Here is a 27,014-nt window from a genome sequence, read left to right as displayed (position 1 = left end):
AAGAATTACACAATAAATTCTATATTTACCTTTGATTGACTTACTACTGACTTATAATAGATCAAATAAATATTTTTATGATCAGATTTACGACTAAATTTATAATATAGCAGAAATTAATTTTTCTTTAAAAAAAAAATAGTGTATGGCGCAAACAAAAAGGTGAATTATAAGGTGCTATTTTCATATGTTTATGTCCTGGTTTGAAGTGGTGAGTGGTCCAATCTTCCACGACAAAATTATGAGTGTACTCAACGGTCTCGTCATCTTGATGTGAAATTTACAAAGTGATTTGTGGATGAAAATAATTAATGATGTTATAAAATAAAATGGTGATATCGATGGGCAAAATCCACTCAACTGCATACTCACTTGGGTACTAGGTACCTAGTTTTTGTTCGGAAATGACCAGAAAGTAAGAGAAGCAGTTGATATTAATTATATCTATGTCTGTCAATCCTAACTAGATGATTACAATCATTAATCAATAATTTAAAATGAAAACTTCCCAGTTGCAGCAAACGCCAATGGGGTGCTTTTTTCACAATCAATGGTAAGAGAAATTAGAGTGATGGAGTCATGACAGGAAAGTGTCACCAATGTCCTTTTAATGAGAACAAAAACTGTGTGGGCTCATTGTCAGTAGACAAAAAGAGAAAAGAGCCAAACAGTCCCTTAACTTGTTCGATCAGAGTTGAAGTAAGGACAATGGTTGATGCAGTCAATTACCGACCAACCCTTGAGATAATCTAATTTTTATTGAAACCAGAAAATCAGACAAAAAAAAATTATATCCATAAGTTGAAGGCATCAAATCCAAACTAATTGTACAGTGTGTTTGGGCAATTTTCTTGAATATATACACTTGTTATATAATTGATGTTAGTATGGCGAAATTGAATTTAAAATTAAAATTTTTCTGATTGGGGGGCAGAATCTTGGAGTAGGGACAAGTGAAGTAACGTAGAAATAAAACCCAAACACAGATAAAATGAGGGAATCTTGAAATTAATATATTGGGATAAGTGGTTGAGAGTATGAAGAATAATTGTGTGAAGTGAAGTGCATGTGGTTTGTAATAATAAATTGGGAAGCTGAGTTGTTTGTTGGTACAAGTTGTTGATTGTTACTGTATTTTAGTTTGTAATGACAAGGAGTTGTTTGTATGGGCAGAAAGTTGGGAAGAATGAGAGAGAGTTGTGGTGAGTGGTGGGGGGGTGGGCGGGGCATAAAAACCAACTATTACAACTACTGGGCTTGTGAATGCATAGACAAACTGTATCACACATGTGATGACTACAAATACAGATGCTAAGTGCGGCCGATAGATTAGATTAGGGAGCCATAGGGTTCCGGATGGATTTTTTTACATTTACACCCTTTTTTACCTATTTTTTTTTTTTATACAAACAACTTCTGTCTTTTTAAAAATTACAAAAACCATCCCTTATAGGTTTTAAATTCCTAAAATGCCCTTATTCACTTGATTAAACTTTTATATAATTTTTTAAGAACAAAAATGTCCTCATGGGTGTTTCTGCAATTATCAAAAGATAGCGAAGTGTTAAAGTAATGTATAGGATGAGTAATATGATCCCATAGATTTTTTAATGTTTATTTTAGTTCAAATATACATTATTCAATTAATATTAATAAATAGAGTATGAGTTTAAATTAAAAAATTATCACACTTTTATATAATTAATTTTATATAAATGATGTGTATGGCCCAAAAGCATTTGGCCTAAAAAAGGATTTAAAGTCCAAATCAGGCCCATTAGCCTATGATGAGGGCGACCTACTAGAAGATTACCTAACTCAATCCAAGAGGGAAGCCTAGTATAATGCTTGTCAGACCTCAGGCCTACTTTTTAAGCCCAGTCCAGGAGAAAGGAGGCGCCCCCTAAAATTCTAGGTTTCTTGGCTTAAAAGGACTCCTTGCAGAGTACAAGTCCTCACATAAAATAAGCCATTCTCCAACCAAATAACGTGCTGATCAAGCTAGAGATAAGATGAAATCGTGCCTGATCTGCGATTTTCTTGCCCTTTTTCTCGGAGATACAAGTAACGTATAGAGTTCCCACGAAGGGGGATGCCTTCTTTATAAATACAGGCAACATCCCTTAAGGAGGACATCTTCAAGAATCTGGAAATTATTTTGCCATTTTTGCTACAATTCTGAACTCGTACTCTAACCACATTTTGCTTACGAATTCTTGTTTTTATTTCAACTTCTCATTATGATTTATTTCTACAATTATTTATTTTCTTAAATCCAAAACTAACTTGAGCGTAGGAGTGCTAACGTGTTGTTTTACATGTCATATTTCTCAAGTTATTTTGTTCAATCAACCCAAATCTATCATCAAGATCAAGGACATTGGGCTCGTGCTAAAATCGCACACATTAATAGAGATTCAATAAAAAAAAAATTAAGTTTAAATTAAAAATTGGTATAAATGATGGGAAAAAAAAACAATCATATTATCCATTTTAATAAATATTACTTTAACACCCCTTCTACCTTCTGATATTTACAAAAAAATTAGAATTTAACTTGGTCAACAGGGGTTTTTCTTGAATTTTAAAGACTGCTAGGGATGATTTTTTTGTAATTTTTGAAAATACAAAAATAATTTGTATAAAAAAGCAATAGATAAGAGAATATAAATATAATTATCCCTTTTAATTTTATAGATCTGGTCGGACCGGGACAGGTCTTGACTCTTGTGTCAAACCACCCGAATCAGCCCTAATATTATTTAATTTATTTAATATTTAATTTTATTAGATATTTAGAATAGACCTTATCTTTTTATATTGTTCACTGATGTTACAATAGGCCAGGAAATCTGACTTGTAAATGAAATATGCACTCCTTGTTTACTGCTTTTTAATTGTACATACTATAATTGTTTTTGAGTAATAAACAGGAAGTGATCCACCAACCCAGACAAAGCGCAAACAGTTTTTTGAAAAAAAAAAACAAACTAACTTGCTCCATCTAGAAGACCAGAAGAAAAAAGATTTGATTTAGCGTGAGAATCAGCAGCAATTGCAGGGAGAATTAGATCCATTTGCAATTAAACCCAAAGCTAAACACAACATTTCATATAATTGCAAAATAAACTACAAACGCACAAGCAGAGTGCGACATCTTACACGCCATGTAATTGAATTCAACAGATAGTAATTGAATGGAAAATCAATAGCCACGATATCGTGTATCATCTTCCCACCAATTTTGTAATGAGTCCTCTCTTTCACATTCAGCCTAGACCACAAGGATTTGTTTGTTTGCATGATAAAGCCACTGATTCCTTCTCTTAACACCATTTTTTTTTTAATGCCAGCCATTCCAAACGAATTGAGTCTTCAATATTCAAGATAAAAATTAACAGTGGAGTTCAAACTTCAAAAGTCACAAACAGAGATAATAAAACTCAGTACATGTAACCTCTTAGATTTGGGTAGCCTAAAACAAACAAAATTATCCATAAAACCAACATAGAAGTTTACGCTCATCGCTTCTTGGACACACCAACAGTCTTTCCCCTACGACCAGTAGTCTTGGTGTGTTGTCCACGCACACGAAGGCCCCAGTAGTGACGGAGTCCACGATGGTTCCTAAGAGTGGCACAAAAAGAATATAAATATAGGAAGACTAAGTTGACAAGACCGAATCTTGCGAAGTGAAAACAATCAAACCTGATCTTCTTCAATCGCTCAAGATCATCCCTGAGCTTCATGTCCAGAGCATTTGATGTCACCTGAGAAAATTTCCCATCCTTATAGTCTTTCTTCCTATTCAGAAACCAGTCAGGAATTTTGAACTGGCGGGGATTTGCCACAATAACCATCAAGCTGTCAATTTCAGCATTCGACAGTTCACCAGCCCTGTGAACAATTAAAACAACTTCAGATTACTCCCATGAAGAGATAGTTGATTTGAAAAAGTAATAGGCAGCCCAAGCATTCCAGCAAGAAGAATACTTGAAGAAAACAATAGATGCTGATCATAGGGAAAAGCATCCTAAAGTAGAAGATCAGTGTAGGAACTAAAATTGTCAAAAACCAGCCAAACTTAACTGCTCAACATCTTCAAGAGTAGTATCCTTCGCTAAGCACACACATTAACTATCATACTAAAAACAGAAGACTGCTTTCCTGAGTGTACGGAGCATGGAAAGAAGTTCAACACAAGTTTCATTGAGAAGACATAGTAAGAATTCCGAACAATCATGAAGAGTCACAAAGAAGTGTACTCAGTTCATAACAAAAAACAGTTTCCATGCACACAGTAAATTGTTAGCGCAACAAGATATCACCCTGTGTAATAAGAATCAGCACCACAAACATATGCAGAGGTTTTCACACATTTATCCTTCAGTATAAAATGGATTCATATAGAAGTCCTGAGAGCTGCATGTGATCCAATATGATAATCAGATAACATAATTTATCATAAAGTTTCAATTCAATCAGGTACAGAATAACAATTAATTTTACATGTATAACAATTACAACTATAAGTTAATACATAAAACAAAACAAGAGCAACTCAGCAAGGATGAGAGATAAAAATTACTAAGAAAACTACTATCTGATTCAAAAAGGGTATAACAGATATCTTTGGAGGAAGTAAATCGTACTCCAACTCGATATGCAGAACCAGACACAAGAACCAAAGAACAAAGGAAAACAGCGACAAATAGAGCTATCAAACACATTCCGTGACAGCCACAATATTACATGTACATAACCGGTAAATCAGATACGATAATATGCTATCATCTCTATATAGTTAATGGAAGCATCACAAGTAAAGCTGGTTTCCACCATTGGCTACAAACAACAAAACGGTGACAAATAGAAAAGCAAGCAAACGAAAGATAAAAGGAGAAAGAATACGGACCTCTTATTCATATCGATGTCGGCTTTCTTACAGACGATGTTGGCGAAACGGCGCCCAATACCCTTGATGGAGGTCAAGGCGAACATGATCTTCTGCTTCCCATCTACGTTTGTGTTCTGCACACGCAGAATGTGCTGGAAATCTTCATTGGCCACCAACGACTGCAGTTCAAAAAATTCCACTAATTAGGAGAAATAAAACTTGAATACAAGGGCGCCGTGCAAAGAAGAATAACAGAGAATCAATGAAATCTCAGTGACAAAGTGGAGTAATCACCATGGCTAGGGTTTGGAATCGAGCAGCGGAGAATGCTGTGGTCTTCGACGGCTGCTCTGCTTTCACTCAGTATGAGAGATCTCAAACCCTAATCCGTGGTTTATATTTTATAGTAGCGTGAAAGTGGAAAATTGCACTTTTGCCCCAAAGCTCGGCATTTATGTAATTTCAAACTCAATATTTCGAGTTATCCATATTATTGAAAAAGATATATATATATACACACACACTATCAATTATTAAATATTTAAAATTTATATTTTTAAGAAAATAATCAGAATATTAATTTTTATTTTTTAATAATATCACAAGTATTTTTTTCCTCTCAAACCCACTTTGTTTCTCCATTTTTCTTTTTTCACAAATTTTAAATTTTTAATAAACACACAATTACGATTGAATTTTTCTCTTTCAACTCACTCAACGTTTCTTTCTTTTCATGAATTTCTTTATTTCCGATCCCTCAAACTATGATTGTTTCTTTTTATATTTATTTTTAGTCTTACACCATAATTCTTTTTTATATACTTACGAGTATCACACATAAATGATGATTGATCCTTTTAAAAGAAACATATCCAATTTTAACCATACCTCTCAAGCAAATAGCAAATTGGGCATTAAATTTAGTGTAAAATATATTAATATCTTCTAAAATTAGGTTTAATTAAATGGATATTAAATTTAGTGCAAATTATATGGGCATTAGGTTTATTTGTAAAATTACGAATGTAATTTAGTAAGCCTTGTCAATGTAATTTATCTAATGGGGAGTGTTCATGTTCGTTTTTATCTTTAAAAAAGTGTCGATGTGAACAATTTCAATTTGATTAAGTGTTGATATAATTTAACCTTAAATTTATGGGGTTGTTCGCTAAATTTATTTAAATCATACATGTTACACTTTCAAAATTTATGAAGTATTTAATTTTATTTTAAAAATATTTTTAAATAAAATAAGATCGTTGATCTGTGAAATATCAGATAGCAGCAATTTTGTGGTTAGCATGGTACAAATTAAATTAGTTAAAAGTCTAAAAAATAAACTAGAAGTTGCAATGGTCTAATAAAGATCCTGTTATTATTTCCTGCTTTTGTAAGCTTTTCTTCTTAAAAAATTATTAAAAAATATTTTTTTAGATTTTTTAATATTTTATGAACATATTTCAATCTATTTCATAATTTTTTCCCATTGTCGTTTTCCTTGCAATACGCAGTAGTTTTAGCAATCACCTCACATTTTCGCATAATGATAATTATATTAATATTTTAATAAATTTTAAGTACATTGAAGCGTAGGCATCAATCAATTAAGTGGTCATCATATTGTTGGCTCTAATCCATTGCTCAAACTTATCAACAGTTACATATGTTTTCAAACAAGTATTATCAATAAAACCGATTAATTCAAATGCACGACCTAAAACTTATTTTGTACTCCCCAGTGCTTGCCTCATTCAGGCCTCCTCTTATGGTGCCCATTCCCCACGCATTCTATCATGAAATTTTGAACACTGCACCTTTCAAGTAATAAAATATTATCATCATCTCAGTTGATTTAGAACGGTTAACAAGTTAATGTAGCTTCAGCGCATAAATATGCTAATAGTAAATTGGAAAAAAATATTATTTTAGTCCGCTAAGTATGTTTAATTTTAATTTAAATCTAATAATTATGTTCATTTTTGTTTAAGTCCAATAATTTACGAAATTGCTTACTTTTAATCATCTGGCAGATTTTCGAACAATTTTACCCCTATGAGTGCACATGGACTAAAACTACCTTTCAAAAATTGCATAGAGGTAAAATTATTCGAAAATCCGTCAGAGGACTAAAAATAAGCAATTTTATAAATTACTGAACCTAAACAAAAATAAACAAAGTTGAACTAAAATTAAAATTAAGCGTACTTAACGGACTAAAATAATACTTTTCCCTAATAAATAGTGAAGGACAAGTTTAGCACTATTACAGTTAAATTCTAACTAGTTCAAAGCCTAGGGCACAAAATAAATATAGTTAAATGAATTACGAAAGAAAGTAATTTAATTAAAATTAGTAAAAAGTCATATATTGAAGTAATAACACCACATGATGTTTGTAAAAATACATTGAACATGCAATAACACCACATGAAGTTGCGTTTTATTGAAGTAACTGAGGAAACCCTCACCCGATTTTATCAATTATATATCTTCAGGACGGCAAACAGCAAATAAGTTCAACCAAGCAGTTAAATATCTTGTGGATCATAAAATCTGAATCTTTAACTAAAAGGACTATTTGGGCAACTAAAAGATAATAAAGGAAGAAGAAAACTATCCCAAAATCAAGCTGTCGACAAAATGTAATCAAAATAAGGATTCAAGCCTCAACATCAACAAAATTCTGCCACTTTGAATTAAGGATCTTAATTTAACCTAAGGGTAAAACAAAAATAACAGTCGATTGAGATTTTTCGCATATTCAAAAACAAAAAAGCACAAATCCTGAGTGACTCATTTCTTCTTGCCAGCCTTGGCAGCATCAGCAGCCTTTGTCTGTAGAAAACATATTAAACACATGCTTAGTGCAGGCAAAAAAAACATGATAGATCTACTATAAACCAAATGCAACGGACCCAGTTTTAGAAAAAGGGACTGAAGCTCTGAAACACAAATGTAAAATAAATTATTATACCTTCTTGACACCACGGATTTTCTTTGCTCTGTTCTTTCTTTCCTTCATCTGCTTCCTTGACTTCTCTACCTTGGTATCAAGACCATTCTGCAAACCAAAATACCAGACATAGTCAGACATGTAAAAACCATAGCTCGAACACATACCGACATTTGCATGTCAACTTGTGGGAAAATAAGGAATATATTGCATTATAATTCATCACTAATCTCACAATTACGGACCACAATGTTGATCAACTGATCTGAAGGGCTAACATGTTATAAAAATATCAATAGGCAGATTTTATCACTTGCTCCAAATGGCTATTGTATGAGAATAACTAATTGAAGTCAACAAAGAAGTAGAAGATCAAACATGGCACAGCAACATAGAACAAGACAAAGGAACATATTACAGGATGAATTCACATGTTACATAGCATAATCTTTGTTGTCATGAAAAACCACCATCCGACAAGCAAGCAGAAAATAGAAACAACCAAAATATAACTCAATGTATATAATAGTACATCTCAACAAAAGAGAGAACAATCTTAAACAAGCTATGTGGCAGCTGCATAGAAATTAATTATTAATCAGTAGATGTTAAGAAAAACCCATTGGCAAAGAAGAGGGCATAATAGAGTAGCTACCAATTCAACATTCACTATATGATTATTGTAATCCTAAATACATGGAACTACACAAATCCAAGCAACAGATAGGCTATTAATATATGTTTTATATATCATTGTGAGAAAAAAAAATACGAATGACTGAATAAGGAGAAACTTACCCTGATGAGCCTGTATTTAGGCTCGTATTTTTTAGCATTTTCAACGGAGTCGTAGATCAAGCCAAATCCGGTAGATTTGCCTCCACCAAAGTGGGTCCTGAACTTGAACACAAAGATGGCATTCGGATCTTTAACCTCATACATCCTTGCCAATTTCTCCTTCAACTCGGCCTTTGAAATAATTACACAGGGGAAAAAGAATAAATAAGAGCAGGAAGACTACACAACCCAATAATATCTCCCCACAGAAAAGATTCAACCGGAAAATAAAGCTGACAGTTGATTTTCTCCAAACCTCATAATCTCTTATCGCAGAAAAGTTTAAATTGAAACACAAAATTTCTAACAGATTTGCTCCATATTTAGTTCTAAATAAACGGCTCTTTTCCTTAAGCCAGGCATACTATTCAGCAGCAGCACAGGCAATACAACTATCTTACTTAATCTATTAATCCTTTCTGAGTTTTCCTTCTTTGGTATAAGAGAGAAAGCTATAACTACTACGTTTAGAACACAAATAGTTGAAATCTTTCTACAACTAAATAAGGTGGTCCTGTAAGGTGACCTAACTATTAACATATAATAATACAGAAACGCCGAATAGCGTAAGGCTTGGTTATAACATAAATGGAAATATGGCAGAGATCATACCTTAGAAACATTAGGCCTTCCTGGATGCAAGACATCAATGACCTACCAAACAGAACCGCAACAGGAAGAGGAAAAAGAACATGAACAACAATGAACACGAAAAGCATCAGAATGAAGTTTAAAACAAGACAGCCACAGAATTACTAGAAGACATACAAATTGTTTCCGGGAGAGGAGACGATTTGTCATAAACTTCCTTGTTCTGATAGTTACTGCCTTGTCCGCCATTTCCTGCAACAAGCAAAGACGATGGCCCAATTCAATTTCTTTTCAATCTCAATCTCAAGCAAGCAAACTCCTAACGGATACTCTTTAGGAGGTGGAGAAGGGTAGCCAGCAATTACGGTGTTGATTGAGCAGATTCACGCTGTGTCCCGCCGCCTGACGCCGCTGGTCTTTGGAGCTCGGTGGTGTCTTTCTGCTCACGAGGCGCTTCACCTTTGAAAGAGGGTGAGGCTTTAACCCTAGGGTTTTGTAGTTAGATCGCTTCGCCATTGGGCTTAAATGGGCTGAAAGTATATGTATGGGCTAAACATGAATTCAAATTCTCTGGTCCATTAAGTTTTGACTGACCCAAGTACTATGGCTGATAAAGCTTTTTTCTTTTTTTTAAAAAAGTAGAATAATTCTCCCCGAGAATTTAAAAAATTATATCTAGTACCTCTTATATTTATTTTTGACTAATAAATTAATTTATTCGTTTATCAAAATTCATCGAATTTATTAATATTAGTAAAAAAAAATTAAATAAAAATGTATATTTACCCCTTGACTTATTATTAACCTATTATAGGTCAACAAATATATTTTATAGTCACACTACCTCTATATATCTTCACATGATAATAATACTTGTAAGGAGGTATAAATTCACCCTTATAAAGTATTTTTGTCAGATAAAAAATTATTTAACATACAATAAATCAATTGGAGTTAAAAATGAATTTGCATTCGATCCTTTGCTACTAACAGTCAATTTGATGAACTTTAATAAATGAAAAAAAATATTTATTAGATAAAAATATAAGTTAAGATATTAGATGTAATTTTTTGAACTATTAAAATTTTACATCTAATTACCCAAAACATCTTCACATGAAAGATTGTTGAAATTAAATACTACCTAAGACCATACATTCCATTCTTGTTTAAGTTGTAAAGATTTTAGTGAATGTAAACAACAAAAAGATTGTCTCGCACATTTGATAATGGGTAACACATTTGATCTTCTCTAAATTTTCAGACCACATAAGTGAAGTGGCACACGATTGAGGAGACATTTGTCGAAAATGAATTTTATGTATAAATCTTGATTTATACGTTGGCCCCTTCCAATATGATAATTTGACCACAAAATAGCAAAATCCAATATATAAATATAAAAATTTGTCTGCCCTCAAACTTTTACTTTTGCATATGATCTTACATATATTCGTGTAGCTTTAATTTTGATTCTCTCGTGTACTAGTCATGAGTTTTTAGAAAATCTAATTTAATCAAAGCCCAACAGGGATGGCAATCAGACTGGCACAAGGGCTGAGCAGATCGCAGATCACAGATCCATGCGATGCAACATAACACAAACCAAAGCACCATCACCAATTCCCCCTCACTTTACACCTCCAATTCTCTCCAAACTAAAACATTCATTCCCCCATTGACCACAACTCCCAAAACTGAGCAAATCTTTGCACAGCACAAGATTTTGCCTTTTCGGACATCATTTACATTGGCCTGTTGATAAAGATATAATGGAACACCAAAACAAAACAGAGGAAATTCATAAACCCGGGAAAAAACACCATCAAATTCTTTATGACTCTTAAGCATGTTTTGCATCTGAATCAACCAGCAGCGTCCACAGCGCGTGCACGTCTTCACACGAACACGACATTACATCCTCATACAGGACATATATTCCTCTCCCTACGCCAACAATATTCACAAGACGGAGACAACCAAAGATCAAGACGGACCATGCAATTCATTACCTATGATATATACAACTAGACAAAGCTCGATCCAATTTACTTACGTGTTCGTCTCGTAGCACGGAGACTTCCCCAGAACTTCTTGAGAGGGTATAGCAGAGAATGAAGCCACCCCATAAGAACAAGTACGTACAGGCCTCTTTCTTTCTTTTTTTTTTCCCCGGGTTCGAGTTAGGTAAAATGTTGGAAGGAAAATTTAAGGTGTTTGAGAAGTGAAAAACTCCAGATCACTGTTTAATTAATGTACTTCAATCCAATATGTAATAAAGCCTTGTGCGTTGTGTCGGTGTGATGTCTTTGTCCAAACAACAGCAAAATTTCCCCTTAGCCCTCTCTAGTCAATTGACAAATTTAATACTCCATTGCTTAACTTAGATTCATGCAATAATATCCCTAGCTATTTTCCCCTTTTTCAAAAAATTTGCACCCAAATCAGATTTAATCGAATCAAATTAATTACAAAACATGTGTAATATATTTGTCACGATGACTTTCTCTAAACTACATATCAAACACACCACAAGCGTATTATTTATCATATAATTAGTTCAGGTTCTGTCCAATCAAATTGAATTTTCATATTTTCTCTCAAGTCATGGGTTATTTATTAACATTAATGAGTGTTTGATTTGTCATGCATGGGGTTGTTCATTCAATCCAAAGAAGTCTATATATTCTCCAACAAGGCTCTCTTCTTATCCTATTGACATTTGTGTTTTTTTCACTCAAATATGGGCAGTGGTTGTGGTGATTACCCCTGCAAGTAAAGCTGGCATATGGCTATTACTACTAATACGTACCTCCCCCCCCCCCCCCCACCCCCTATCAAAGCATATATATATATATCGAGTTAGGTAAAATGTTGGAAGGAAAATTTAAGGTGTTTGAGAAGTGAAAAACTCCAGATCACTGTTTAATTAATGTACTTCAATCCAATATGTAATAAAGCCTTGTGCGTTGTGTCGGTGTGATGTCTTTGTCCAAACAACAGCAAAATTTCCCCTTAGCCCTCTCTAGTCAATTGACAAATTTAATACTCCATTGCTTAACTTAGATTCATGCAATAATATCCCTAGCTATTTTCCCCTTTTTCAAAAAATTTGCACCCAAATCAGATTTAATCGAATCAAATTAATTACAAAACATGTGTAATATATTTGTCACGATGACTTTCTCTAAACTACATATCAAACACACCACAAGCGTATTATTTATCATATAATTAGTTCAGGTTCTGTCCAATCAAATTGAATTTTCATATTTTCTCTCAAGTCATGGGTTATTTATTAACATTAATGAGTGTTTGATTTGTCATGCATGGGGTTGTTCATTCAATCCAAAGAAGTCTATATATTCTCCAACAAGGCTCTCTTCTTATCCTATTGACATTTGTGTTTTTTTCACTCAAATATGGGCAGTGGTTGTGGTGATTACCCCTGCAAGTAAAGCTGGCATATGGCTATTACTACTAATACGTCCCCCCCCCCCCCCCCTCACCACCCTATCAAAGCATATATATATATATATGTATGTATATATGTGTGTGTTTTGTATTTATATAATTTGAAATTAGATGACAAATGAACTTGTCATTCACTTCCAGGTTGGCTTCTTCATAAAGCCCTCTGTGTTTACTGGGTTGGCAATGGCATAGTTAAAAAGCAGAATACCGTACACTGTTGGCAAAAATAAACTGTGTGCTGTTTGGAAAAGCTCTCTTATCTCTTTACTATTTTATGAAGTTGTCTTATTACTTGTGAAAAAGCCAAAAGCTGAAAACAAACAGTACTTGTTTGAGTCCTGAAATGAATGGCAACAAAGAGAATAAAATGTGGGCTGTTTGTTGCATTGCATGTCAATGGCAAAATCCAACCACATTGAAATATTTTCTTATTTTCATCATCATGCCCAAAACTCTTTAGAATCTTAAAATCTTTGTACAATTCCAACATTGATTGTATCATAAAACAATGTCACATCTCAACCTCAATTTTTTAAATTAGTTGAAGAATCACAATGCCCTTATTTAAATTATCATCCTACTATTAACAATAACATATGTTATTGCCAAAAAGAGCACAATACTTTCTTTATGATCAGGGATGATTAGACTATTTTTTTTTAGGTTTGGCGTAACTATACATAGATATCTTGTAATTTACGAAATAATTATACTAACATCCCTAAAGTTTATTTCCGTCAAATAAACAGATTTATTTATTAGTATATTTGATAAAATTTTGTTGAACCCAACAAAGAAATTGAAAGAAAATTTATATTCACACCAGATTGACTTACTGATTTGTTTCAATTTTTTTTTTCAATACCTGAATCTTTTGACTAATAAATGAATTTATTTGTTGGACGTATACAGATATAAAAAATATTAGATATGATTTAGTAAATTTATAAAAATATTTATATATAATTACGTAAAATTTTAGGAGATGGTGGTGAGAATATCCGTTATAATAATTTGGAGGGGATGTAAAACCATGTACAACATGCTATGTTTTCTCCAGTTGATTGCGAGAAAAAGTGGGTTGTGATGGGTGGGCTGAGTCCAATAGTTTTGGGCTGGATGGGCAAAAGATTTTGAAAATGGGCTTTAATATTGCAGAGAAATGGGGTCAGTAGAGTTTAATAAAAATTTAATAATTTGAGGAAAAGATGTAATAATGTTTATCCTATATGTTTGTACGAATTCCACTCCTATTTCTGGTTTTTAACTTATATATTTGAGTAAAAATTATGTTGTTACACCGACTAAAGAAGTTGGTGATATATAAGTGTGCGGAAGAGCACATTGTAATTATTTGGACTTCTCTTAGATCCCCTGATGGGCAGAATTTCCTCAGCCATAGAATTCCCTGAACGCCGCCGTCCCAATGGTCATCTCGACAATGGTAGGTATTCTCCCGATTCTCGTAGGTACCAGCGCCGTAGCCCTAGTCCCAGACGCGGCCGAGGCCGAGGAAGAAGTCTGAGCCGCAGCCCCAGCCCTAGACGTGGGCGAGGCCGAAGTCTGAGCCGCAGCCGTAGTTTGAGTCGGAGCCGGAGCCGGAGTGGAAGCCCGATCACCAACGGCTATAACAGGTACCGTCGTTCTTCCCCGGATTATTCATACCCTCGTCTCGAAGAAACCCAAAAATCTGGTGAAAGAAAGAAATTAGATTATGATAATCGGAAAAAACCCTACCTCGACCGAGATTATCGAAACGGGCGATATTCTGAGTCTGAATCAGATGAAGAATTAAAAGCCCTACCTTTTGAAGAGTACCGCAGGCTCAAACGTCAGAAATTGAGAAAAAAGCTTACAAATAGTTTTTGGAATTGCACTCCTAGTCCCCCTAGGGATCCGAATGCAAAATCGGATGGAGAATTGGAGGAGGATGCTGGAGTTGCCGAGGAAAAGCAGAGCAAGGGATTGAAGGCAGGTGAAGAAAATTCGACAGGGAGTGAATCTGATTCGGTGACTGAGGATTCTGAATCCGAGTCAGATGATTCTAGGTCGAGAAGGGATAGGAAATCTGGTTCTAGGCGTAGAAGTAAGAGATCGAAGTCTCTTTCTGAGAGTGACAGTCTATCTGAGGAGGAATCCAGTGAGGAAGATTCACAGGAAGATAGGAGAAGGAGAAGGAGAAGGAGTGGGAAAAAGAGTAGCAAGAGAAGTAACAGGAGAAAGAGAAGTAGTCGGAGAAAGAGCTTATCAAGTGAAAGTGAGAGTGAAAGTGAAGATTCTGATATGAGTGATCATGTGAAGTCGAAGAAGCGGAAGCATCGATCATCTTCAAGGTCCAAAAGAAGCAAGAAGAAGAGAGAAACGGAAAGTGAGTCTTCATATTCAAATGAGAATGATTCTGGTTTAGAAGCTGATGCCAAGGATGTTGCTTTGAAGGCAGATGAGGTTAAAGCTGATGATGATGTCAATAGTGAGGTACTCAAGTTTAAGGAAATGATTGAGTTGCGGAAAAAACCGAACTTGGATGATGAGCCAGTGGTTGGTCCAATGCCTCTGCCAAGAGCAGAAGGACATATCAGCTATGGTGGTGCACTTCGGCCTGGTGAAGGTGATGCTATTGCGCAGTACGTTCAGCAAGGGAAGCGTATCCCTCGTAGAGGTGAAGTGGGTCTTTCAGCTGAGGAGATCTCTAAGTTTGAGAGTCTTGGCTATGTGATGAGCGGTAGCAGACATCAGCGGATGAATGCTATTCGTATCAGAAAGGAAAACCAGGTTTACAGTGCAGAGGACAAGCGGGCACTAGCAATGTTTAACTATGAGGAGAAGGCCAAGCGCGAGCAGAAGGTTATGGCTGATTTGCAGCGGTTGGTGCAGCGTCATATTGGGCAGGATGCTGGTCCTTCTCATGATCCATTCGGTGGAAGAGCTGCTGAGGGTGCTGATGATTGATCAATGTACTATTTTACTATGTCAGTGACTCAATATGTAGTTTATGATTGCCAGAGTTATTTTCTGTTTGGATGATGTAAGAATGTCTTTTTTCTTCTGTTGGCATTAACTACCATTTGCACAACTTTGGGACTTTTAAGAAATTATCATTTCTGTTGAAGTTTTGATTACTGGAATTCTCTTAGCGGAGTGAAATGTGGCCCTCAGTTTTGGGTATATGTACGTAAATCCGTAGAACTTGTTACTCCTGATTTTCATTTTGAGTAGAACTGAATAGATTTAAAAATCAGTGTTGTAAAGTTGCAAGGGCTTTAATCTAGTGCAGAAAAAAGGTGCTTTAAATATCTATAAAGCCACTGTTGGTTTGTAATTTCTTTGGACTCTGATAATTTCTGTAAAGCAGTCAGTAGGTTAGTATAACTTAATTTCACCATTTGTTTTATTTTCCAATTATATGGTCCACATTGTGTTATATTTTTTACATGAATTCAACAATCCTGCAATCCTTGGTATTTTGAACTTTTGAATCTTGGGATATTCATTCTGTTGACATTTTATTAATCATCATCCGCTTTCCTTATCAGGACAGATATATGGATCTTTTTTATTTGAGAACTGAGACTTGGAACATCCAACTCCTGATTGTTTGGTGGTCTTTCTCTCTGTGTCATGCATGTGCATTTGTGGATATCATTGGGAATCTTTTGGTGGTTGTGTGGGGTTTTATGTGTAGGTTACAGGGTACAGATTGATTAGGTTGTTTGTGTTTCCCTGGTATGGTTACATTTTGTGATACTCTTGGGACATTTATTTTGCATTGTGGCTATGGCAGTTAAGTTTTGAAATACATCTCTGTTTATGCTTAAACTTCTATTAGAAACGAAACCTGTAAATTTTGCAATGAACTTTTTTTTTTTGGTAGAGTCTTCCAGAAAGTGGTAATATCACTTGTGCGGGTCTAAATGCTATCCTAAACTCATTTTACTAGCATTAGCTCTTTGCAGCTTTCTTTTGAGTTAACTCTATTGTATGAGAACTCTTGTCCTAGCTTATGCACTGTGGGCAGGTTAGCAGCTCTTGTATGGCAGGAGTGGAATACTCTCCAAAGTTTGATTCTTGTGAGCATTGAGTACAATCTAAAGCATATTGCATGGATCTTGCATGTGTGCACTCATAAGATACCTAGGATTTTTGTCCTCGACTTTCGCCATGGGGATTCTTGTGTGAATTTTGGTATATGTAGCCAAGAAAATCTAAGCAAGTTTTGCTTCTCATAGGTCTACCTTGTCAGAATAGGATTACTGGCTTGAGTTCTTGGGTTCTAACTTTCTTGAAGTTATATTTCATTGAGGGGTTTGTCTGCTTGTGGTAGATATGCTAAATCATTAATAGGTTATGGATGTCATGGGGAAAATGCTATGGAAGATCTAGCTTTAATAGGTTAAGAAGTTGTAATCGGGATGTCGGTTTTATTGATGCTATTATACCTTAGTGTAATATATTCTTTAAGTTCTAAGGCAGAGGTGATGATTAGATGTGCTTTGTTGAGTCACCTGTTGGATTCAAGTAAAAAGCCTCTGCCTGAAGATAATGGGATTAGATCTTCTAGTAGATGACTTGTTTGCAGGGGGAAGGAGGAGCATATTAGTCTGTATTTTCATAGTTCCGGTTCTCTGTTGATGTTTCCTTTGCTTGGTGATGTCCTACTGCTGCTCCTGCCTTTTGATTTGTCTCTCCAGCAAAGTAGAGGCAGAAAAACTAGTCGAATCTTGACAGGAACAGAAATGGGGAACTCATGAGTGCTCCTTCTTTATGTTCCATTTTTCATGTCCCATGTTAGATTTGCTTGATCCTTTTGTCTATCATGTACTGATGAATTTTGAGTATTCTGATTATTTCGCTTCTTCAGGCTTTCGATTTTGTGGTTGTAGCTTCAACTTAAGATAAGCCCAGACAGGTGCCAATTACTCATTTTGCTTGTGTTTTCATCTTACATCAAGCATCAGCTCCACTCTCTTCCACAGGATATTGCTGTTTCCTGTTGTATTTGTGAAGCAACTAACCACTTTGTTATGTATGTATGTTATGGAAATTGAGAAATGAAGGTAGAGCAATGATGAGTATCTTTCAGGCAGGACATTGATGAGTAAGTATCACATGGCATGTTTATGTTGCATAGTAATCAAAATGACTTTGTATTCTGGGGTACATGTGAGGTAGGCTTCAAAAGCCTGCTGCCAATTCTTGATCATGCCCAACTTGCCCTCTGTCCTAACTTTAAATCAGGCGCATGATTCATGATTGTGGCTGTTGAGGGCTATCATTAAGAATAATGTTTCTTCAATTTTGAAGAAAAACTCACCAGCTTTACAACCCTTATCATTGTATTTTATTCGAATTTGCTACTCTTGTTTGGATAATTTTACATTATTATCAACTTAATTTTGATATTTTCGTCAAAAATTTTATTGAGTACAATTGGGTGGGGGGTTGGAGACATTTGGATTCGGACTTAGGTTTCTCTCCTTTAACGAGGAGAGTGATGCCAACTCAATCAATTAGTTGATGTCCTCATCGCAAATTTTACTCCAATAGTTTTGATGCATTTGCAAGGAAGCAAATCTTAGTCAGACAGTGTTACAATTGCAAGGAAGATTTTGAATTTCAGATAAATTTTGAATTGCCATAATAACTGAAACTGAGAATATAAAATTATTTGAATTCATTTGAAACTATAAAATTATTTGATTTCATTTGTTATTATGAATTTGAAACTGTTAGAAAGAACAATGATGTAATAACTTTGTATTACTTAAAATTGAGAAAACTTGATTAGGAAGACAAGAGGAGGGTTTAGTTTGTTACCATGTCATCTATATTTACTTACATCATCATTATGTAGAACGAAAAATAAAGAAGTTGAATGCTTAAAACTGAAGGGTTTTGATACAAAATCAATTATCTACTTTGTCTTTGTACATCAGTGTTGAAACTCATTATGCAACACTATTTCTGGACACAATGAAACTGAAGATGTCTGTCGGGGATACAATGAATTGAGTTACTACAAAGGCGGAGTCAACAAGTATTTCTCCAAACGATTTTCTTTTCCTTTTTAATGAACTGGTTCCTTTTTGTGTCTTTCATTTATTTAATTAGAAAATACTATTCATCTGAAATAAATTGAAATTGAAAAATGAAGGTATGCACTATCCCACCCTTTCAGGAGGTTGTAAGAGAGGGATGGTTGCCAAGTTGCATGGGGTGAGTGATTGTTTATTAATTATACAAATCAGGTTCGATCGAATCAAATAGAGTGTGACACACTTGTCATGTATTTGGTCATTTTTCATGAATTGCCCACCAATCATACTGTAGGTATATTATATTATATAATTAATTCAAATTCGACCAAATACAATTTGGATTAAAATTTTCGAGTGAAATGGATATGATCAAAAGAAAAAGTATCAGAAACCACTGAAAAGTTGGTTGTTCCCAATCTTGAAATATCACTTTCCAACTTAATTTAGTGCCAAAAATGACTCCTAACCTCTTCTTTGATATATCCACATTAATTCCAATATCTATACAAGTGGAGAAAATAAATATTTTCTCAAGCTACCCCCCCAATCATTGTACCAGCTTTATACATCTCAACTATTTACTTATTTTTAATCATAAAGAAAAAAAAGGGTGGAATTTTGTTAAATATTTGTATTATTAAAAAATAAATTTACAAAAAACAAAAATAACAAAAGAAAGAAAATAGGAAAAGGGCTGTTTGGGTCATGGATCATTTATTCATTGGCATGCCATTGCCATGACTTCTTCTGCTTCAAAATTAACATAAGATACTTCAAACTAAGATTATCCCCTCTACAAAGATCTTCCATTTATAGCCATGTCTTTGGTACCTATTGTTCCTGTATTATTTGATTTATCCACTTCCTGAAAGAACTAATATATATATTCAGCACATAACTGATATAAAGACAGAGTCACAGCTCATCTTTATTCTCAATCAAATACTTACAGACATGACACCTCCAGCAAATGTCCAGTTGCCCTTTTCTTTTCTTGTCTTCTATTGCTGATTCCCTTGTCTGCCCATTCCCCGTTCCTCTCACATTAATTTGAATCAGCCATTCATAAAATTTCTTCGAATTCTATACTTTCTTGATATCGTGTCTTATATTGGAGGTGAACAGTTTTGTCCCTCTGCCGTCTTCAATTTTGTCAAAAACCGACGGTCGGTGGTCTAGTTTATGGTAAAATGAAGGACTTTCCTTCTTGTTTTGGTGAGAGTGGAGTCCAAGTTGCTGATTCTTCATCGACGAGTACCAATAGAGCTGCAGCTCAGAATCTTGTTACATGTGTGTACCAGTATCAGTCTCAGGGCTTTTCTGGATTCATCACAGTTACATGGATCAAGTATCTGATGGGCCAAGGGCTTAGCATTGGAGTAGAAAATTCAAGAAAGGAATCCATATGCAAAGTTGATGTCAAACCATGGTTGTTTTCCAAGAGGAAAGGCTTCAAAAACTTGGCGCTGGATTCTACAACAGTCGATGTTCATTGGGATTTATCGTCTGCTAAGTTTGGTTCCGGCCCTGAACCGTTGGAGGGATTCTATCTAGCAGTTTCCCTCAATCAAGAACTCTGCTTGCTTCTTGGAGACTTAGAGCACGAGGCCTGCAAAAGGGTTGATTCGATCTCAATCCCCGTTGTTCAAAGAGCCACTTTTGTTGCTAAAAGAGAACACATCTTTGGGAAGAGATTGTACAGTTCAAAGGCGCAGTTTTGTGACAATGGAAAGTTACATGACATAAGAATCGAATATGATCCAACTGAAAGTTTCGACAAGTGCCTAGTGATCTACATCGACAGCAAGGCCGTTTTGCAGGTTACACACCTTAAGTGGAAGTTCAGAGGCAACCAGACTATTCTGGTGGATGGGATTTCAGTGGAAATCTATTGGGATGTTCATAGCTGGCTTTTTGGTACTCTTGACGGCAACGCAATCTTCTTGTTTAGAAGCCGTCTCCCCGGAGATAAGTCATGGAGTGATCGGTCCCCGGCCCGGCTGCCCTCTGATCTGAGCTGTCCAGGTTTGCAGAGAAGCAAAGATATAGATTTACAAGATCATGGTTTTACACTTGTGTTATGTGCTTGGAAGAATGAATAGGGAGTTTAACACTTGGTTTCATACATACTTTTTGAGTTGTATTAGGGGAAACATTAAAGATATTTAGTGACTTGTTTGGTAGAGTGTATACTGGATTTGAATCTGAGACCAATTTTCTTGTTAGAGATAGTTTGAGCATTGCTGTAAGATTCACATGATTAAAAATGAATTATTCCTTCCCATTCAGAAAATTCAAAGGCAGATCGAATTTGAAATAATTATATAATAAATAAAATATATTTGCAGTACGAGATATATAGTACTAAAAAAGTAATCAATTACATGTATATCACACCTGCTCGGTCACTTGTTTGGTTTGGCCAAATATATTTTGGATAAAAAAATTTCCATTTTTTATTCATTTGCGTGGCATATAACCGCCAACCCAACCACCATTGTTCAACTTTCCACTCTCGTTGAACCAAGAAACTCCAAGATTTCTTCAATGGCAACCGCCAATTTACTGCTGCTCCTCATCCTCATTATAGCTTTCATCTTCACCACCGCGGCTGCCGCATTAACCGCATCACTCCCACCCTCCGCCACCACATCACTCCCACCCTCCGCTACCACATCATTCGTCGCGGCTATACTCTCCACCCTTGGGTTCGAAGACCTCGCCGCCGCAGCTGCCGCTATCAACCTATCCGCGGCCATTCCTGCCACCATCTTCGCCCCCACTGACTTCTCCCTCCTAACTTGCCCTTCTTGCTCCGTTCCTCTTCTGCTCCAAGAACACTCTCTTCCCGGCCTCTACCCTATCCACTTCCTGCGCACGTTAGACTTCGGCACCAAGATTGAATCTTTCGCCACAAACCGCTGCCTCACTATTACTGCCTCCTCCAGCGGCTTTACCACCACCAGAAAAGTCTTCATCAACGGAGTTGAAATCACTAAGCCGGACCTCTTCTACAACGGTCTTCTTATCATTCATGGTATCCAAGGCTTCGTTTCACACTTATCTCCGTTTTCGTGCAGTAGTACGACGTCTTTAGCCCTCCCTCAACAACCGCCCCCCACAGCCGCGTTCTCTATCATGCGGTTGATGCTAAAAGACGCCATGACGATGTTGCGTATCAGCGGGTACAGCATTGTGGCTTTGGCAATGCGAGTCGAATATTCAGAGCTTGCGGAACTTAAGTCAATGACCCTTTTTGCAATTGATGATGAATCCATCTTCATGGACGGAGGAAGTGGAGAAGGCAGAGGCCATGCATACGTAGCGGAGTTGGGGTTCCACATTGTGCCCAACAGGCTTTTGACGGCAGGTGGTTTGATGGAGCTGCCGATAGGCACGATGTTGCCAACGATGAAAAGTGGTCAGAATTTGGTGGTGACCAGCGCTGGTGGCGAAGGGCCTCTGACGCCAATGAGGATCAATTATGTGAAGGTGAAGAGATACGATTTGGTGCACAACAATAGAATTGTGGTTCATGTAGTGTCGACACCTTTCCCCCGCTTGGATCATCCAGTGATATGACGGATTTTCGGGCAAAATTTGGGAATAATATTCAAGATAGGACAGCAGGGGTAACGCGCATTATCATGGGCTTGTGAGTTTAGATGAATTGTGAGCTTATAGTGAATGATACAGAAAAGTTTTACCAGTTGATTCCTTTTCTGTCATTGTATTAGTCTACTTTGATGTACCCAGTAATGTTGTAATACGCAAAGAATCAAGGTTTTTCTCCATCTGGATTCAAGATAAACATCCCGGGCTCTGCTTTCTTGACTGCATTTTCAGTTGGTTGTTCCATAGAAGTAATCAAAGTTGAGCGGAAAAGATATTGAAGTATAACAGATCTTGTCCTGTGGCAATTCGTAGTATAGCTGAAACTGACAAAATATATACACTTGCAACATCGGCATCAATTTTCTTCCTTGTCTCCTCTAACTCTGTTATCTCTTACAGATATGGAAGCAACATAAAGTGAATTCAGTGGAAAGACTAAAAACTGCATAAACAGCAGCTCTAAAGCATTTTCAATAATGACCCTTCTTTACATCAAACTCGCTTTTTTCTTTATCAACTAAATGCCATGACTTCCAGAACAGTTAACTAAGTGCTAAGTATATCAATTTCCACAACATGGCGAGGAGGTGGCAACTTCATCAGATCCCAGGCAGTGTTTCTAACTTTTACCTCATTAATTTACTATAATGTGTCTAATGTCTTCATATTCTGAACCATCAAGTGCGGCGTTGCACCTGAATTTGGAGGAATGAGCTGTCTAAATCCCCTCGTCAACTCCAAGAAGCTTTCCACAGCGCCAACTCAAAAATCTGATATTCACAGTTCATGAAATAGTTAGGAATGAATTCTCTAACAATCAATCTTCATTCACACGATCTATTAATTGTAATCAACTATGTCAAAGTGAGCATACAATGTCGTAATAAGTTATAAAGCAGCGAATGGACAATGGTGGGCTTCACTTCAATTGAACTGTCTTCAAGGAGAGACACTATGACTAAGAGTACATATATGGCTTGTAACATGATATTTCATCACATGCATAGCCAATCAAATAAACACATATCTGCATTTATAATGAGTGGGTGGAGGGGATGATGCAAGGGCCAAAATGCCATGTTGATGTTTTCTCATATCCAAAAGTGAAAGTGATCCAATCTGGGAATTGCAGAGAAGAACTCAAAAGTGAAACTAATTGATTTCCTTGGCTCCATAATCTGATAACTGCATCCTGTTAGACTGAGATCGCAGAGTTCACCTATCCAGAGTGTATGCTAAAGATACACTTATAAACTTTCCAGGAATTATGATATATTAAAAAGAGAAAAGAAAAAGAAGAAACAAGTTAACATGTAAACATATTGGTATTAGCATCTGCAGAACTTTTTAAGTAGTAAAAATTGACAAAGTCCAAAGTTACTAGAGATAAAAATTTAAAAAGAAAAGAGAACAAGATGAAATTGACAAAATCATACAATACACAATTAGGGGACTTCCAAATCTAAAATCATATAATCATAAATTTGTTGTGAAACCTTTATATATATAACATTCATATAAAATTAAACTCCAGGAAATGGGACCTCTTGCTCACCCACAGATCAAGGAGAGCAACCAACCCGCTCACTACCTCCACATAGAAATCAATCTTGAACCCAGACCCTCACTGTCCTATCATTGTCCAGTCCTGCAGATACAATCATATTTTCCTTGGGGTGACATGTTACAGAGACAACAGTATCAGTGTGCCCTTCGAGTTTCTGAACCAAATTTTTACCCTGTAAATCCCACAGGTAGACACAATGATCCTCTGATCCACTGACAATGTATTTCTCACCCGTTACAAGAAATGTTGGTGTTATGCAGTATACTCTGTTCACATGACCAGAGTATATCTTCAAGGACTTCCCAGCTGAATAGTTCCATAGCTTCTGTAATCAAAAAATAGCAATAAGTATCAATACTTGCATGAGCCACCAACACAAAAAAAGACTCAGAAAATATAACTGAGTAACAAGTCTCCCACAAGCCACCAAAACATTATCAGCATTAAACAAATTAAACGCATTAGTTTGAATAAAAGATGCAAGTGCCATAAATTTCACTTGACTCCCTCCGCCTCACTTCTATTTTAAGTATCCATGCTATGAAGTAGAAAAACAAAACCTGGGTGCAATCTTTTCCCCTGGATTCACAACACAGCATAAATCTTCTCCTCGGACACTCAAATAAAGCCACAATAATTCAGTCAAATGGTGCAACATTGGATATCTTGTCTCTATCAAAGTATGTTCAGAATTTATGCCCACCTCCACTACCATGAAATTCTATGATTACTGAATAGCATAAAGTCAATCCACAGACTCCACACCCTTTCCCACTCTGATACTCTGCGTTATTAAAGTTTAACTCGCTCTCTCCATTTACTTAAATTCAAATTCAAGTGGACAAAAACATCCATCTTCCAACCATTTGACCGTAATTAATATGTTGCAATGCACACAGCAAACACGCACATACAAAAAAAAAAAAAGGAAAAAGAAAAAGACACCAAGAGCGGAAAACCTAACATCTCCACATTCTTTCAAATTCAAGCTTGCACAACAACATCGGATCAGAAAATAAACAAATAAGAATCTGAGCATTCACAACATAAAGAAAAAACCCAAAAGAAAATGAAAACTTACAAGAGTGTCATCGAGAGTGGCAACTAGTATAAACTTCCCGTTAGGTGAAAACTTAGCAAACGAAACCGCAGGCACCTTATCATCGATCAGCGTCTTCAGCAACGCCCCACTAGCCGTATCCCAAATCTTACACGATCCATCATGACTCCCCGAAACAATTAAGGAACCATCCCTGTTGAAATGCACAGACGTCACCGGCATCGTGTGCGCTCGGATCACGTGCACCGCCTTTCCCGTCTTCACATCCCAAACTCTGATCGTATCGTCAAACGAACCAGAAACAATCAAGTTCGACTGCGGGTTGAAGTTGACACAGAAGACGAAATCCGTATGGCCCTTAAGCGTCTTCACGCACTCGCCGGCGCGGGCGTCCCAGATGCGGAGGGTCCGATCGTCGGAAGCGGAGCAGATGTACGTGGAGTCGGAGGACCAGGCAAGATCAGAGACGCCCTCGGAGTGGCCAATTAAGTGGGATATTTGAGTTAGGGTTTCCGTGGAATAGACTATTAGGGTTTTGTCGAGGGAGGCGGAGGCGAATAGCTTGCCATTGTTGGAGAATTTAACGCTAGAGACGGCGCGTGTGTGGTTAGTGAGAATCTTCTTGAGGCCATAAGGGCGGTACGTAGGCTCAGGGTGGCTCTCCGTGGTGGTGTTTTTGGCCATGGCTGTGCAAGATATCTCCGCCGTGAGCCTACGGGTGTTCGTAATTGATCCTATATATACTAGCGCATATCTTTTGATTAACGAATAATTACGTCATAATTTCAAATTGGGTAAGATGCAGTTTACCGCATGAGAGCATGTGTGAAAGAAAAATATAACAATTTATCATATTATATTTTTAAAAATTAAAGTAAAATATCCCCACACGTGAATTTTGTATGCTTCACGGGGTTTTTGCTATTTTTAATTTACACAGGGATAATTCCAAAATTATTATATTATACAGAATAAGCCAATACCAAAAAAATGAAGAAACCACCTATAATATTTAACTCCCTTTTCATTCTCGACAAAAACATACTGACTTGGTTTAGTAACGATTTGATTCTCATAAGTATTTTAATTAAAGTCTAAACCTTCAAAAATTAAGATCACACTTTATCGAAAGAAATCCAACTTTTTAAAATATTAACATTATCCAAAATGAAGATATCTATTGTGAAAATAAAAATTACATAAGCCATGTATTTATTAGAGATGACATGCCAGTTTTAATTAATTAGTTATTACAAACTTCTAAATTAGAAAAGGAATCCGTAAAAGTTTGATTCATCTGAGTTTCGGACTTAATAAGATCCGTCTCAATGGAACCAACTGGCATCCCTACCCGCTCTAATCCACACTTCCTATGAAATCGTTCAACAGTGTTTGAAGAGTTGATTATCAATGATAATTATAAGTTTGTTCGTTCCAAACTTATTTGGTAGGATTTGATCGTAGCTTCTGGAATTTACAGTTGAAGACTTGAAAGATCTAATACCAGACTCCCACTCCGCCGCGAATGTTCCTGATTTCACCGCCTACATTTATCCAGTTAAAGCAACTTGATTGAGGTAATGAACTTTGAGGTCCCTTTTGAAGACTGACATATCTCAAATATATAACAATCAAATTACACTTGTTATGGATCGCCTCTACCACGAAGAGGGCACTGCTCTAAATAAAAACGCCAAACAGTTAAAAATAGGTTGCCCCAAGGGGCAGCCACAGAACCTCGAGATTACACAGTTGGGAAAAGAACCAAAGAGAGTGGATGGCACCAATTTCCCCAACATTCAGGCTAAAGCTTTTCTGGCAACAAATATTTGCTACTTTACATGCAGTGTCCAATTGAAATTCGCAGTTGTGAGCTCATGTACTTAGCCATAGTTACATGTTGTAACTTCTACTATCGACTCCAGAAATTGCCCAGGAAGCACAAACTGGAAATGATAGATATAAAAAGAATCACAGCAAGCGTC

At 36.1% G+C, this 27,014-nt stretch overlaps 5 protein-coding genes across 6 annotated transcripts; 2 read left to right on the top strand and 3 right to left on the bottom strand.

Annotated features, from left to right (window-relative positions):
• LOC105163279 (40S ribosomal protein S18-like) lies at window positions 3,357–5,328 on the bottom strand. Its single transcript, XM_011081569.2, has 4 exons — window positions 5,192–5,328; window positions 4,916–5,076; window positions 3,709–3,897; window positions 3,357–3,627 (listed from the first exon to the last, which is right to left on the bottom strand). Exons 1-4 carry the CDS (start codon window positions 5,192–5,194, stop codon window positions 3,522–3,524), a joined length of 459 nt encoding a protein of 152 aa, XP_011079871.1. The 5' UTR covers window positions 5,195–5,328; the 3' UTR covers window positions 3,357–3,521.
• LOC105163278 (40S ribosomal protein S24-1-like) lies at window positions 7,492–9,791 on the bottom strand. Its single transcript, XM_011081567.2, has 6 exons — window positions 9,644–9,791; window positions 9,456–9,530; window positions 9,300–9,341; window positions 8,649–8,819; window positions 7,872–7,958; window positions 7,492–7,732 (listed from the first exon to the last, which is right to left on the bottom strand). The coding sequence occupies exons 2-6, from the start codon at window positions 9,525–9,527 to the stop codon at window positions 7,691–7,693; spliced, it is 414 nt and encodes a 137-aa protein (XP_011079869.1). The 5' UTR covers window positions 9,528–9,530; window positions 9,644–9,791; the 3' UTR covers window positions 7,492–7,690.
• Window positions 14,062–15,877, top strand: LOC105163277 (NF-kappa-B-activating protein). Its single transcript, XM_011081566.2, has one exon. The coding sequence runs from the start codon at window positions 14,130–14,132 to the stop codon at window positions 15,699–15,701; it is 1,572 nt and encodes a 523-aa protein (XP_011079868.1). The 5' UTR covers window positions 14,062–14,129; the 3' UTR covers window positions 15,702–15,877.
• On the top strand, window positions 19,496–20,857 carry LOC105163276 (the record flags this gene model as incomplete). Its single annotated transcript, XM_011081565.2, is given in 1 exon segment — window positions 19,496–20,857. A coding segment is annotated over 1 exon segment (880 nt), but the record flags the coding sequence as incomplete, so codon positions are not given.
• Window positions 22,717–25,770, bottom strand: LOC105163275 (COMPASS-like H3K4 histone methylase component WDR5B). Of its 2 annotated transcripts, XM_011081564.2 has the most exons (3): window positions 25,051–25,769; window positions 23,958–24,294; window positions 22,717–23,172 (listed from the first exon to the last, which is right to left on the bottom strand). In XM_011081564.2, the coding sequence occupies exons 1-2, from the start codon at window positions 25,711–25,713 to the stop codon at window positions 24,007–24,009; spliced, it is 951 nt and encodes a 316-aa protein (XP_011079866.1). In that variant the 5' UTR covers window positions 25,714–25,769; the 3' UTR covers window positions 22,717–23,172; window positions 23,958–24,006. The 2 variants fall into 2 exon arrangements, with proteins under 2 accessions (XP_011079866.1, XP_020550441.1); XM_020694782.1 differs by lacking the exon at window positions 22,717–23,172 and having other exon boundaries at window positions 23,731–24,294; window positions 25,051–25,770.

Source organism: Sesamum indicum, linkage group LG6 (genome assembly GCF_000512975.1).
Source record: "Sesamum indicum cultivar Zhongzhi No. 13 linkage group LG6, S_indicum_v1.0, whole genome shotgun sequence".
Lineage (NCBI taxonomy): Eukaryota > Viridiplantae > Streptophyta > Magnoliopsida > Lamiales > Pedaliaceae > Sesamum > Sesamum indicum.
The sequence above is the reverse complement of the archived record's forward strand: the minus strand, read 5'-3'. Positions and strand labels throughout refer to the sequence as shown.

Excerpts from the sequence above, each read along its gene's own strand:
- LOC105163278 (XM_011081567.2), bottom strand. The coding sequence starts at position 9,527 with ATGGCGGACAAGGCAGTAACTATCAGAACAAGGAAGTTTATGACAAAT. Across the intron at positions 8,820-9,299 it reads GAAGGCCTAATGTTTCTAAG|GCCGAGTTGAAGGAGAAATT; the intron begins GTATGATCTCTG and ends ATTATTTCAAAG. Across the intron at positions 7,959-8,648 it reads CTAAATACAGGCTCATCAGG|AATGGTCTTGATACCAAGGT; the intron begins GTAAGTTTCTCC and ends TTTGGTTTGCAG.
- LOC105163279 (XM_011081569.2), bottom strand. Across the intron at positions 3,898-4,915 it reads GACATCGATATGAATAAGAG|GGCTGGTGAACTGTCGAATG; the intron begins GTCCGTATTCTT and ends AATTGTTCACAG. Across the intron at positions 3,628-3,708 it reads GAGCGATTGAAGAAGATCAG|GAACCATCGTGGACTCCGTC; the intron begins GTTTGATTGTTT and ends TGCCACTCTTAG.
- LOC105163277 (XM_011081566.2), top strand. The coding sequence starts at position 14,130 with ATGGGCAGAATTTCCTCAGCCATAGAATTCCCTGAACGCCGCCGTCCC.
- LOC105163275 (XM_020694782.1), bottom strand. The coding sequence starts at position 25,713 with ATGGCCAAAAACACCACCACGGAGAGCCACCCTGAGCCTACGTACCGC. Across the intron at positions 24,295-25,050 it reads CCACTCTCGATGACACTCTT|AAGCTATGGAACTATTCAGC; the intron begins GTAAGTTTTCAT and ends TTTTGATTACAG.